At 52.0% G+C, this 14335-nt stretch overlaps 1 protein-coding gene and 1 long non-coding RNA gene across 11 annotated transcripts in view; one reads left to right on the forward strand and one right to left on the reverse strand.

Annotated features, from left to right (window-relative positions):
* Window positions 1–2739, forward strand: part of GIGYF2 (GRB10 interacting GYF protein 2) — a 74361-nt gene extending 71622 nt beyond the window's left edge. For all 10 annotated transcript variants that reach the window (XM_032698128.1, XM_032698131.1, XM_032698134.1 and 7 more), the window contains one exon: window positions 979–2739. In XM_032698128.1, the coding sequence (XP_032554019.1) occupies window positions 979–1046 (68 nt within the window). In that variant the 3' untranslated portion in view covers window positions 1047–2739. The remainder of the gene's footprint in view (window positions 1–978) is intronic.
* A 447-nt stretch (window positions 2740–3186) lies between these two features.
* Window positions 3187–14201, reverse strand: LOC116791800. The gene is made up of 2 exons (XR_004358869.1): window positions 13719–14201; window positions 3187–8427 (listed from the first exon to the last, which is right to left on the reverse strand). It is a non-coding gene; the product is annotated as an uncharacterized LOC116791800 (long non-coding RNA).
* Between the last annotated feature and the right edge of the window lie 134 nt (window positions 14202–14335).

Raw genomic sequence — 14335 nt, forward strand, 5'->3', positions numbered from 1 at the left:
CTTCACCTGAATCAGTGATTTCTGCACTGATGAACACTGAACTTTTCTGTGGAATCTTGACTTAAACCACCCCAGTGAGTCTGATCTGGGGACTCAGTTGGATATATTAGAAAACCAACTCGTGTAACGTGAAGTCACTAAATACAAATTAGAAGTTTCAACTGTAAGAGAAGTAGCACATGCAGCTTTTTACAAATGAGTACACTCTTTTACAGAATAATTTCAAATCCTTGTAGGTAACACACTGCCACGAGAGGGAACCAGAGTGATTTTCCTAAACCTACCGAACAGAGCATTTTTTTTCTCCTCTCTTGAGGATGAGGCTGTGGAAAGCAGTTGGTGCTCTAGCACAGAGCAACCTATATGGCAGTCTCTAGACAATGAAATGTCAGCTTTGTGTTTAGTAAAAACACAGGAACACTTTCCCTTTTCTCATACTCCATATGGGGTTGTTGCATATATTGGATATATTGGATATTTTCCTTGTTAAAAGTGTTTTCACTTTTTCTCACACTTTTTCTCACGTGCATCATGTCCTCAGCACTTCATGGCTAAAAGGTTGGGTAGAAATTTGAGTGCATTTGAGCCACCTGCATGGCCCTGTGTAACTTTACATTTTCATGTGGTACTCCAGAGATGGGGATTGTAAAAAAGCATTTCACAGATTTCATAGATGCACGTATTTAGACTTTAAAGTAAGGGGTAGAACTGCTCACACCCCCTGAAGTGTTGGGCATGATTCCACATTTGGATTCCAAGTTCTCAGAAGGTCCATTTCTGCCTCCCAGACTGTGGCAGGAGGGTGTTGGCAGCCACTCCCCAGTACCAGTTGACTTAAATGTGCTCCCGTCCAAGATGTTGCAGAACCTCGTGGGCACTGGTTCTCTGAAGCACTTTGGTCTTGCACATCCCAGACTTATCCCACCACACACAGCATCCCCCAGCCAGGTGTTTAACCCCAGTCCTTTTTGGTTGCAGGGTTTTCAGTGAATGCCTCCTCAGAGCGGCTCAATATGGGAGAAATAGAGACTTTGGAAGACTACTGAGCATGTGCAAATCAACTGGCTTTTCCTGCATCTGTTAACCATGGATTCTCCGTTTGGACACAGTGCTCTCCACCGTGTGTTGTTCTTCACCTCGCAGTGAATCACAGGATCAATCATCTCAGGCTGCTTCCTCTGGCCCCAGCAAACCCTTTGTGCCCAGGACTGCACAGGCATCGTTCCTCCTGTCAGCCCAGAGTCCCGTGGACGTTGCTCAGAGCCCTGGGAGGGTGGGAGTTAGGATTCCTTCACGACAAGGCTGATTTGGGCAGCGAGCTTTCACTGTGCTGTGATTCCTTCTGCTGACATACCTGGAAAAAAAAAAAAAATCAATTGGGATTCTGCAAACTATTGCTTCCCTCTCCTGGTTACTCTTACCACATCCAACATGTGCAGTCCCATGGAGAGAGAGAGAGAGAGAGAGAGAGAGTTTGTGGTTAACAGATGTTGGTCAAACCCCAATGCCACAGCTCCTGCCTGGGCTCCCCCAGGGCGGGTGCTCTGCCGGGCCAGGAGGGGCATCATAAGCTAACGCAGAACTGGCGACAGCGCGAGAGGGGCGGTGGCGGGCGCAGTTTAGCTTGGGTTGGTTTGAAGTTGCACACCCCCTGCCAGCCCTTCTCAGCACATTATTTTTGGAGGGAAAGCTCGAGTCTGTCTTCATTAGGTGGTGATGCTGGAGCTGCTGGAGTTCCCCGTCAACGTACTCCAGCCTTCCCGGACAAGTGGGGACTTCTGCTCTGGGAAAAAAAGGGGGGTGGCATCTCTTCTTTCAGGTTGAATTTACCCCTTACATGCTACCTTCAGAGGGTTAGGACCAGTTTATTTTGAGCTCTTTTCCTGCAAATTTGTCTCGTTTAAGAGACAGTGGGATGTTGAGGTGTGGCTGTGTAGTCTTTGCAGAGGGTGGACACTGGCTCTCAGACACGTGCCCCAGCAGGCTCAGCTGGTTGTCATTTCAGTGCTTAGGGAACGAGCAGAGATGCCCTTTCGTCGTGAGGAGAGACACTGGAGGATGAAGCTTTGTGCAATGACGGCCCTGCTTATCTTCTACACCTTAAACTACTTCATGCACCTTCACTGGGATCCATAATCTGAGTATTTATGGAATCATAACCTTCCTCTCTCACCGAAAGATTTAACACCACCTTCCCTGCTCCACCTGCCCACCCACCCACATGCACACACCGCAAAGAAAGAGAAGAACTGCCAAATGCACTTAGTTTGACCCCCTGGTCCCATCTCCCGTCCCCAGAGGGTTTGTAACCTGCGAGGGAGATCCGCTGCAGTTTTGGTGGAGTTGTGTAAAGGTGTCTGTTGTTCTGTCATCACTGCCTAAAGAAAACAGTTCGAGTTGCTCAAGAGCAGTTTGGCTTTGGATTTTATTTCATTTGGTTTATTCATTTTTTGGGGTCACCTTCCCCTCCTCCTCTCTCTTCCCCCTGCCCCCCAAACATGTACAGTAACTATACAGAGACTGCTGCAGACTTGTATATAGTTTTTGGATCCAATAGCATGGAGAGACTTGGAACTGTTGCAAATCTGGTCTCCCTGTCTCCTTTGCTTTGTAAATTCATAAAAGGGGGAAGAGGGGTAGTTAAAATGTTTACAAAACTTTAAACTCCCTCTGAACTTTTGCCAGTGTGGGGGGGAAAAAAGAGAGAACTTAAATAAAACCTGGTTGTATTATATCTGAGAGAAAACTTTCTGCTTGCTTTTGTCAAAGCCGAGTTTTGAGATAATTCCTGGTGCTAAAACTCACCCCAAACTCGACTTGCATCAGTTTTCATCAAGAAGCAACGAACAAACACACAGGATGTGGAACAACAACTGCTGCTTTATTTTTTCCCTGGTGAGGAATACCGGTGGTTTTTTCTGCTTGATAATTTTAGAGTTCAAATAAACACCAGTAAGTTGAGATTGGAAACAAGAAAGCTTTAATTCCCCCCCTCACCCTGTACAGAAACACGTGAATTCGTGCTCGTGTTGTTTGTGCAGGGGAGATCAAGCCGGGGCTGGTTCTCTCTCACTCCGTTGCAGTCGGTGACCACCCCACCCACCCCAAATCACTGCTGTCAATGAGAGGTTTGATTCCTCCCCACACAGATACCTTGGAGGTTTCCCTTTTCAGACTTAATTTTCCTTTTTTTTTTTTTCTACTTGCTGCTTATTTTTGTGTGGAAAATCCCAGTAAAAGGTAATGATGAATGTTCTCCTGCCGTTCACATGACCACAGAAAGTAAGTGTGCTAAGGCCCAAATTACACAGTGCCTTGCATGATGTTTAGCTGATGTCTCAGAGCAAACAGGACGTGTTTAGGCTGATAACCTGACTTTGTTTTAATATCTTCTCTTTTTTTTTTAGCATATGAGGTGTCTGGTTAATAATGTTTTTTAATGGTATGATCTAATTTCTACAATCCAGTTTTGGACTGCTCTCTACCATGTAACAAATACACAAAAGCCCATTAATTTCCAGCTCAGATGGGGGGCAGGGAAGGAGCAGCTTCTTGATTACTACATGAAAATGCAGAAATGCAAGCAGGGGAAATGTGCAATAGACCCTGAGGGTCTCACTCAGCCTCTCAGCGTTTGTCAATAATGGACCAGTGGGGAAGATCTTGTTCTTGGTACTGAAATGTGCTGGTTTCTGTGTTTGGTACAAAGGGGAGGTGCTGGCATGTGCAGATTGTGTGCTCAGGTGACTGCCTTGTCACCTCCTGTGACAAACACAGGGTCTGTTTCTGTAGCAGGAGTTGTTTGGATCAGTAGGAATGGGAAAAATAGGAGCTGTAGCATTTTACCTGCTGCTGGATGCGTTTCCGTGCTTTGAGCACCTTTGCAGACAGAACCTGCTGGGGCTTTGCTCCAGGTTTGACAGATGATGTTGAATTCGATGCTGGAGGTGTCTCAGGTCTCTTCTGAGCATGATTCCCCAGGTAGCTGCCTCACTCCTTGTTTCACTGCAGGGACAGGACTCTGTTCTCTCTGGTTTTGCTGCTTCCCCTCTCAGCCAGGCACTTCTTGCAAAGGCGTGCAGCAAGCAGTGATTTAAAGGGACACCTAAACTGTGTCTGGCTGCCTGTCAGAGAAAGCAAAAAAGCAGAGAGATCTCTTAGCAGAAAAATCTGTATCTGAAATTTAACCCAAAAATACTTGTGTCAAATTTTCAGAGCATAAAGTACTGACATTGGGAGTGTTTGTGTACTTCATTACTTGAAAACATGAAGTATTTAATTCCCAACAGTTTAAAAAATCCTAATGAAATTATTCTGTGACAGTCAGCTGGGGTGTTCCCCTTTTTATACACTTCATCCTTCCCCCAGTCTCTGTTGGTGCAAATGTGATTTGAAACAAGCCTGTTTTCTGTGCTGTGACCTTCCCACGAGCCCCCAGGCGGGCAGGGCCGATGGCAGAGCTGGCAGGAGTGGTGTCTGTGCCCTTGGGATCCCAGGAGGATGCTGGCCCTGCCCTCCAGAGCCGACTCTCCTGCAAGACTTCCCAGCGTTTACTGGGCAGCGAAGACCACCCACGGCTCCCAGTCCAGCTCTGTAAGTATTCCACCCAGAAATTGGTGCCACGGGGCTGCTCTGGCTCTGTCAGAGCGTTTGAGCTCTGATTGAGGCCCTTGTTCTTTGCTGTGCCCACCCTGAAGTACCTGCAGGCCCTGCACAGCGAGGGCAGAGCCCTCAGAGCCCGGGGCTGCGGGGTTTGGGGCGAGCTGCCCCAATGGCTCCTGTGTTATTCCCCTGCCGAGGGAAGGCATTCCAGGAGCATCCCTGCGGCCTCTGGGAAGGGCTCACCAACAACTGCTCTGTGTGCACTGGCCTGGCAGGGTGAGCTGCCCGAGGCTGGGCTGCTCTGGGCTTTTCTGCACAAGTTTGGGAGGGTGGAGCTGCCTTCGGGAGGAGCTGTACTCCTGGAGCCAGAGCGAGGGAGGCTCTGCTGGGCTTTGCACTCTCTCTACACACTTGCTGTTGTGAAGGGAATTATTTTTTTTTTACCTTTCTGGACAAGATTTTTATTATAGCAGTGACATTTCCACGTTGTTCCATACTTTGAAAGAGTTTTAAGGATTCCTGCCGACGCTGTTCCTGAGGGAAGCCATGCCCTGCCACAGAGCCCTTTGCCTGGTCCTGCTAACACTGTGTGGCATCCTGGTCCCTGCTGTGCTGGCAGGTAAGGAGCTTTGTTTGCATGTAAAGCCCAAAAGTGTGGAAGATCCTTTATTATACTGCCTCTCTCTCCTGTCACTTCTCTGAAAACATCTATGTGTTGAATTATAACTGATTAATGGAAACCATCTTTGGAATTGGTGACTGGTGGTGAGTAAGATTATATTTTCCATCCCAAACCTATGTTTCTGTTGGGGGAAAATGGAGAAAATTGTTTGTAACTTTTCCTAAGCAGAACAGCAGTAGCACGTATGTGAGCGTAGGTGGCTGGAGATCAGTGGTCACATCAGCCACAGGAGATGGAAAACCTCCCAGCAGCTGAGGGGACAGGCTGTGCATCAGCTTTTAATGGCAGGAAGAAGTTACAGTTGTGAAAAGAAATGATTTTTGGGGCTAAAGCATGTGGGGCAATTCCTGGTTCCTTCTTTACTCTGCTACAGCAGGGAACTCCCCAACAGCTGCTGCTGGCAGAAATAGGGAAGTGTCCACGAAAACCTCCATCCAAAGCCAAACTCTGCATCCTCAGGGGGTCTGTGCAGAGCTGGGGGTCCCGAGGCAGCACTGGGAAAACTCTGCCCCATGTTCAGTGAGGGGATGGGAATCAGAACAGGTGAGGTGCCTGTTCTGTAAGGCACCGTTTTTGAGGGAATCATCAGTAATTTCAGCCCTACCTGCCCTGCCCTTGGCACCCTGTGCTGGCTGCAGGGAGCACAGGCAGCCTCCAGGCTGCAGGGCTCAGGTGGGTTTTACAGGGGAGGGAAAACTGGGCTTCCAAACCCGCTGTGTTGATGGGCTCTGAGCGTAGAGGTGGAAACTCCTGTGGGGAACCGCTTCCCTCAGAGCCTTTCTTTCAGTGGAGGTGAGGCTGAAGGGATGGCTGGGGCCAGGATAACAGGCAGGAGCACAGCATTTGTTTTCCTGAATTCCTGTCCTTCCTCCCTAGACCTGGAGCAAGGCTGGTTTGCTGTTCCCTCCCAGTTTGTTCTGAGCATCTTGCCTAGCAGGGAGATCCTGGCCAGCTGTTTAGCAGATGAAATTATGAAATCACTTCTTTCTAAAGGGGCTTTCATAGGGGTAGGAGAATTCAGTGCTGTGCCTGGCTGGAACAGCTGTGGGTACAGGAACAGAATTCCTGCAGCTGGTATCCTCCCTGTGGAGGACACCTTCCTGCTGGGAAACTTTTAAAGTAAATAAGAAATGAGCACTAAAAAGCTCATACTTTTCTTCTCAAACCCTCAACCTTTTTTGTACAGTGGAACATTAATCACTTCAGCACAGTTTCAATTTGTGCCTTGCTCTTGCTCCCAGGAGCAGTGACCATGCTCTTGCCCTGCACCAGGTAAGATATTTCTTCATCATTAACAGTATTTCACTCTGCAGGAAGTGATTCATTTCCAGTGAGAATTCAGTCTGTTTCCTCTCTGAGCTGGGATTTCTTCTATGGTGTTTAAATTTCCAGTATTTGGTGCATATTTGCTCTGCCTCCCTCCTTGCCAGCTTTCCTGTGGGCCTGCTCTGGCATTGCCCTGTCACTGCCTCCCTGTGTCACTTTGCTCCTGTGAGATACTCCCAGGTTTACTTGATTCCTTTACTGGCTGAGCTGTGCTCGTGCAGCAAGGCCAGTGCTCTTGAAGGGCTTTGTGCTGGTGAATGCAACGTTCAGATCCTGGTGTGCAGGACAGACCTCATGCTTTCTCTGCTTAAGGCCTCTATCAGGTTGTTCCCTGCTCCCTCAAAGAGGATATGAGGGAACCAGCTTGTATGGGAAGCCATCCCAGGAGCAGAATGACTCTCTGCTGCATTAGGCATCGAGAGTTCCTGCCCCAGTACAGGAGCTTTTAGCACACAGTGGAATTTTTTTCTGCCTTTTAGTCCATTAGAAAAGGAAATTTCCTGCCTGGTGCAGACAAAGAAGGGAAGGGCACAGACAGCCCTCTGGTCTGAGCACATCCACACGTGGCCCTGCCTCTCTGTAAACAAGTTTGCTCCCCGTTCCTCAGGACCGCAGCGCTCCGTGTTGTGGCACTCACCCGGCACAGATGCCCTTTGTGCTCCCGGTGAAGGCCTCTTTTCATCCTGCCCTGGCCCTGTGCCACCGTGGTCACCTGGGGCTGGACAGCCCGGTGCTGTCCTCAGAGTTCACCAGCCCTGCCCTCCCCTCCCAGCACCTCGGAGTGCACAGCAGAGCCCTCCCCGGGGCCGGGGCAGGGGCTGCCCTGGGCAGGCTGCAGCTGTGCCAGCAACTCCATCAGCAAACCCACGTTCAATTCCTGTGATAGATTCAGAGCTCCGAGTGAAGTGGAAGGGAGTAAAAAGCCTTTGCAAGGTGTGGGCTTCTGAATCGTGCGCATATTTGCTATCTAAATTCACCTAAGGGCTCCTGAGTTTCTTTGGTTTGAGCTAGTGTGGAATTATGTTGTGCTGTGGTGGCACATCAGAAGGAGTTTGAGGGGAAAAGCAGCAGGGCAGATGTGCTGGAGGAAAATACACAGGACACCACCTTGACCGGGGACATCTCGTAGCAGCTCGTGTGTCCTCATTCTCAACTATAGGAGACTAAAAAATTATTAGGAAGTTTTTAAAGCTCAAGTACTAGAACATGAGAAGCAGTAAATAGGTTTTGTCAGGGAAATTTCTGGAGAAGATGTGGTTCAGACTTACAGCAGGGCTTTGTCGGCTGTTACTCAGCCTTGCTCTGTACCAATGCTCCTTATAAACTACTGATGCTGTTACTGACTCCTGGCTAAGGTTGGAAGTGGGGAGTGAGGATGACAAGGTGCTGAAATCAGCTCGTGTGAGGAAGAGTATTGGTCACTGGTGAGTGATCTCGGGATGAAGATGTGAAGTGGCCACATCTGCCAGCCCTGAGGTCTTGCAGTCTGCCTGTCTGGGAGGGTCTGGCTCCATCACAGCTTCCCCAAGACCTGTCACTTGTGGAGACTCTTCCAGCCTTACCTTTGTCACTGAGTACCTGGGGCACTGGCCACCATGTCACTGTGCTGGCAGCTCACCTCACCTTCTTCTCTCTGAGCATGGAAACAGCAGTTTTGTCAGGTTGCCCTTGGTGTCATCCTCTCTGGATCTCTCTACAGCCCACGTGGCTGGAGTCCCTCTGAGTTCCTGCATCCTCGGAAAACTTATGGTGGATTTCTTTACAGAAACTCTGAGATTTTCTTCCCTTTTCCTGGTCTCAGTTGTAACTAACCTGTGCTGGAGAGAGGGAGAGGACATAGTGCAGCAGAGAGATTTCCCTAAAATAAGGCAATTTGTAGTGTCAGTGTGTGGGAAGGTAGAACTGCCATCGTCCACCTGGCATACTGGAATACTTTTAGTATAGTTTTTAGTATAGTATTACTTTTAATCCATTTTGTCCAGTTCCACCTCTGCCCAGTAAACCCCCAGAGACATTATTGTATGTCTTTCTCTTAAGTGTTCTCCAACTGTATGTGTCACAAAGAGGATTTCACTGTTAGTCTGTGGAGAAGAAGTTGCCCTCAGCCTGTGCTCTAGTGCCGGGACAGGGCCAATGCCGGGGAATAACTCTGTGCCTGGGCTCAAGGTTTCCCTCCTCAGAGCACCCACAGGGAGCCTCAGCAGTAGTGGGGTTACCTGTGTGTGGCAGCAGCCTGGGAGCCCCTCCATCTGCCCACCTGCTGCCCCTGCTGAGTCCCTGTGGGGCAAACAAACCATGTGAGTGTGCCAGGTGGGTTTTTCTAGAGACAGGACTGGTCCCAAGGCTGATGACAGCACAACTAATGCATGGCTCTCACCCAGATGTTAAACATCTGCTCTTGTGTTGGAGGATGTATTTTGAGCATGTTTCTTGCTAGTTCTCTGTAGAAATAAAGTTCTTGGGTGTGCAGGAAAGCCATGTGCTACCTTGCCTTCCATATCTGGTTTCCAACTCTTGGCTGCACCCCCTCACTGGATATGGCAACGTGTTTGGGTGTTTTCACATGTGAGAAATGCTGTTCCCTGCCTCCAGGGCTGTGGAGCTGCCCTGTAAATTCCTCTTTCCCTGTGAAGGGCTTCTGCTGGGTTGGAGCTGTCCCAGAGGTGTTTGCTCAGTCACAGACCCGCTGGGTCCAGAGCTGTCCCAGAGGTGTTTGCTCAGTCACAGACATGTCCCCCTGCTCACCCTCAGGGTGACAGTAACTGTGTGGATGCTCAGGCCTGGCTGCACTGGTGCTGCTTTCCCTGTAGATGGTGTTTAGAGTCCTGGTCTCCTGCTTGTGCACAGAGAAACTGAGCCCAGGAGGGGGAGAGGGACTTGTGTTCCCCAGAACATGGGCAGCAGGCAGAGAACTGAACTTCCTCACTTGGGTCCTACACCTGTATGTAGAGTCTGCCCAGCCTCCATCCAACAGGTGACCAGAAGAGGCCCTCATATCTCACTTGGAGACATGTGAGATCTTATTAAATGTGCGTGTTGGGTTCTGGCACCTGACACAAGCTCTGTCCTTCCCCCTTGCTTTTCTTGCTTTTCCCAGAGGACTGGAGAGGGAGTGTGGTATTTCCTGCTGCTCTGTTAGAGATCTGCCACTCCCAGCTGGTGGCAGCAGGGCTGACACTCCCTGGGACTGTCGGGGAGAAGATGTGACACCTCTGCTTGGTAAAGAAACCTGCTGGAGGCGTGAGGGTGGTTGGATGGGTGCTTGGACTTCTCAGCCACGCAGGAGTGGAGGCACATGAGGACATGAGCTGTTGGTTTAGGAGGGAAGATCAAAGGTGAGCCATGGAAAAAGTGCTGGCCACGAGCAGCTGCTCTGCCAGGCTGCAGCAGTCGGCTCTGGAGGGATCTCCTGCTGACAGTGTTCTCTAGGGGTGGGTTTTGTGTTCCCCCACCCGCTGTGCCGCTGGCAGGGCTCTGCACCTTGCTCCAGCAGCAGTGAGGGGAAGGAATGAGGAGGGGACCAGCCTCATGTGACATTCACTTGTTGGTGTTTGACTTCGTGCCTGTGCACGACTCTGCTGCTGCCTCTGAGCTGACAGCCCTGTTTGTGAGGCACCAGAACCGACTGAAAGGGGTTGTGTTTCCCTCGGCTGAAGCGCCGTTAAGGGAAAACCACAAGAACTCGGACAGAAAACGTGTGGTTGGCACACTCTGCCCCTTCTGTGCGGGTGAACTGAAAGCATCAGATGAGGGGAGTTAACCAAATATAGACCCAGCAGCATCCAGGTCTTGAAAAAATCACAGAGATCATAAACAAAAAAAAAAAACCTGTTTCCTCTGTACTTGGCTATCTAAAATAAGCTCTGTGCTCTGCTTAAAGAGAGCTGCAGTGGATTTTTCAGGAATTAGATGCATTCTAAGAGGGGACAGGAGAGACTTTCTGGGACCTGTGGGTCTGGTTAGATAAAGAACCTTTGCACTCTGGCTGGAAGGGGTACTGCTCCCTCCTTACCCCTTTGAGAGTTGGGAAGACCCTGTCCAGGTCCTACAGCCCCCCTGGGTGGTGCTGCATCTGTTACAAATCATCAGAGCTCACGCCTGTCCCTGGGCAGATGTGAGGGACATGCCCAGCTCTGGAGAGAAAAAACATTCTTGGGAAAGGCAGCAATGCCATCCTCCCAGCACAGTGTTCCTCTTCCAGCTGGGGACAGTGGCAATGCTGGTGCTGGCCCCAGGGTTGTTGACACAGTCAGCAAGGTCATAGCTGGAATGTGGCTCTTCTGTGTGGGGTTTCTCCCCTTGCAAAAGCAGCCTGGAACGAGGGCTTCAAAACTGTTCCTTACATTTGGTCTGTTCCTAAACCAATAGCTTCTCCATGCCACTGTTGCCAGCTAATTAGCCCAGCTCTGCTCAGTTCCTCTCCCTGTTGTTTTAACTACCTTTACTCACTGAATTCTGTATTTCCTCCTGCTCTGTCCTCTGGTAGTGAACCACAGGATGTATAGAAGAGAGCTCCACTGGAAATGACACTTTCTGGAAGAGCCTCTGGATGGGATGTGAGTCTTCAGCTCTGCTGGTTGGTTTGGCAGCACAGGTTGGGAAGGGCCCTGCAAAGGGCTCAGGAGTTTCTGGGGAGCCCTGGTGGAACACAAAGCTCTGTGTGCTTGTCTGGGGGAGCCGAGCTCACCCCTTTGGTGCAGTGAGCACGGGTGTACCGGGTGTGTGAGGACACGGTATCGACGCTACGCCCGCTCCTCCCCGGCAGGACAGCCAGCCCGGGTGTGCTGGGGACCCTGCCTGGCCCAGCTGGCACAGCCCACGTACTGGGGACTTACTTGTCTCTCTCTGTGCTCAGTGGGCCAGAGTTAAACCTGGCAGCTGCCTCACTGAACATCCTGTAGCTTTTCTGGCTGTAGAAAGGACTTTTACAACTGGTTTAGAACATTGTTTTGTCCCCAAGACTGTGGGCAGCCTGGAATAGCTCTGGGGATGGTGGGAGCTACTCTCTGAGGCAAACCCTGCAGTAATTTCTCAGTTGGTTTGTCCAGGCAGAAAAGGGGAGTGTTTTGGTGCTCCTGTTCCTTTGGATGCGGGGCTCCCACGGGAGAACAGTGTGTGGTGGAGCCTATTAATGACAATTCTTCCTGCTCTGCGGGAGGCAAGGAGGGCTCGAGGTACTGAGACCTGAAGTGGCACTGCCAGGATGTGCTGCTGCCACCTCTCTTTCCAGGCCATATGGAGAGCCTGGGACACCAAGGGTTCACATGCCAGAGCCAGGGTACCTTGCCCCAGGGAGCCTGGGTTGCTTGCTCCAGCTCCTCTGACTCCCTGTCCTCATTGTGATAACCGTTGTGTCAGTTCAGGTGGGCCTTGGCTCTGGATGTTCATTTCCCCCCCCCACAGCTTTTTTTTCCCCATCCCAGTGCAACATTCCCAGCGGTTTCAGCAGGGAGCTGTGGAATGTCTCCTGCTCCCGCCAGGGCCCATCCGAACAAGCTGGGCATTGACAGGGAGCGCTGGGCTGAGCCACACACAGACAGGGAGGGCTCTCTGCCTTGGGCCCTGACCCACGGGGGGAAGGAATAACAGGAGACCATTGGTAACATCAGAGCCTGGCCCGGCTTTCATCTCCCTGGCACGGGGGAGGTGCGGGAGAGGGAAGTTGAGGCTCTGGGGTCCTGTCTGGGGGAGCCGTGTCCTGCACTGTGCCAGCATCTCTGGCATCCTGCACTGCATGGACGGGGAGTGCAGGACAGAAAGGCCCTGAAATGCCGGGAATTTGGCCAGCACAGGTAGCCAGGTGGCCTCTGCCTGTTGCAGACATGTGACAGCCCAGTCCTACGGGTATCCACGAGCAAAAGAGCTGTGTGTGTTCACAGGGCCTGTTTGTGCGTGAGCAGAGGTTGCACAGTCCGAGGAGCTCCCTGTTGTCCCGTGTGTGCTGTGTGTACACCAGAGTGCCCCAAAAGCCTGTGGCAGTGGCATCACCCTGGAGCTGCTCTGGGTGTGGGTGTTGAGTGGAGGTGGTGCCCTCTGCGGGGAGGGCTGTGCCCCACCGGGTTTCTCAGCGCTCAGGTCACCCCTGCACCCACCCTAGGGGCACCTGGCAGGCAGCTGGAGCCCAGGGACCTGCTGAGCTGTGGTGGTCACCAGCAGCCTGCCTTGGCCCCCATGCCCATGGGTGCTTGTCTCCCAGCAGAGTACCCACAGGGCCCGGTCCCCACCCTGTGGAATGAGCCGCCTGAGCTGCCCTCTGGAGCCGGTCCCTTCGACGCTGCCACCACCACAGCGCGGCTGTCGGACGCCACCGCCTTCCCCCTGTACACCTCTGAGCTGGAGCCCGAGGACACCACCCACCTGCACCGACTGGACACCGGGGACGGTACGTGGCTGCACCGTGGGCCACCTGTGGCTCACCCCTACAGGGCCTGGGGTGTCACTGTGGATTGGCTCTCTGGGGGCCTGTCACCTCCCAGGAGGTGCTGAAGCCACCAGAGGTGGCCTGTCCCCAGCCACACTGCTAGGGAGGGGAAGGGCTGCCTGTACACCACAGTGTACCTCCTGCTCAGGGGAACTTCCCCACTGAAAAGCCTCCACTGTGGAGCACTGGCCAGCCCCAGAGCTGCTCCAAGACCTTTCCTCTTGCCCCCAGTCTGACCTGTCATGGCAGGCACCTGCAGAAAGTGGTCCGAGCACAGGCAGGGCTCTCCAGAGCAGAATGTGCCTGGAGCTCCCTAAACAGGGAGTGAGCACCTTTCTCGGCTCCTGACTGACAGCAAAAGCCTCTTTGGATGCAGTTTTGCCACAGGCAAAGGAACTCTAAGTATGGGTGTTAACAGGAAAGCTTAGTGCCACAGACCTGCTTTGTGGTAGCTGTCCCTGGGACCTGGCTGAGGTGGCAGTGGCTGGCTACAACCCCTGCCCAAAGGTGCAATGCTGCTGGGGCACAGGACCACACCTTGGCTCTCTGGGGACATGGGACATCCACCAGGGCCAGTGCATGAGCTCCAGGGCAGGAGTGTGACCTGATGGCTGGGGACATGCTGGGTGGGGGGTGATCCCTGCAGCCCTTCCCATCTGGGGCCCCCTGGCTCTGCTGACCTCCCACCTCGTTTTCTGTCCCTGCAGGCTCACTGGGGCCCGGAGCTATCGGTGCCATCGTCATCGCTTCCCTCCTGGGGACGTCTGTGCTTGTGGCGTTGGTCATCATCACGCTGAGGAAGTTCTCGGCCTCCTGAACTCAATAAAAGATTTTTCTGTTACACAACCAGCCTGCTTCCAGCTCTTGCCTGCTCCTGCCCCGTGTGCCTGGAGCCCTGGAAAAATGCTGCACTCCAGACCCTCTGCTGAGCAGCCAGGTTGCACCCGAGTGCTCTTTGCTCTTAGTGTGCCTATCTCCTGGGTGCACCCAGACCTGGCAGGCTTCACCACCCCAGGCCCTGTCACCCCCCTGGTCACAAAGGACTTGTGGCAGTGTGTGGCTTTGAGCTTGGAGCTCAAAGGGGCCCTGCTGGGTCTAGCCTGGGTGATGGTAACAGTGTGGGGCATCCCTCAGCACAGCTTTCCTCGGGAAGAGTGGTTTATTGGCATAAACCACCGCACATTCATGTGTTCAACCCCACTTCCACCCACTGCATTTGGGCCAGTTGCTCCCCACCTATTGCACTGGAGGAGACTGAGAGGAGGGGAGTGATCAGTGCAGGGGAGGAAGGAGACACACACAAG

This window comes from Chiroxiphia lanceolata, chromosome 10 (genome assembly GCF_009829145.1).
Source record: "Chiroxiphia lanceolata isolate bChiLan1 chromosome 10, bChiLan1.pri, whole genome shotgun sequence".
In the NCBI taxonomy this organism is placed as follows: Eukaryota; Metazoa; Chordata; class Aves; order Passeriformes; family Pipridae; genus Chiroxiphia; species Chiroxiphia lanceolata.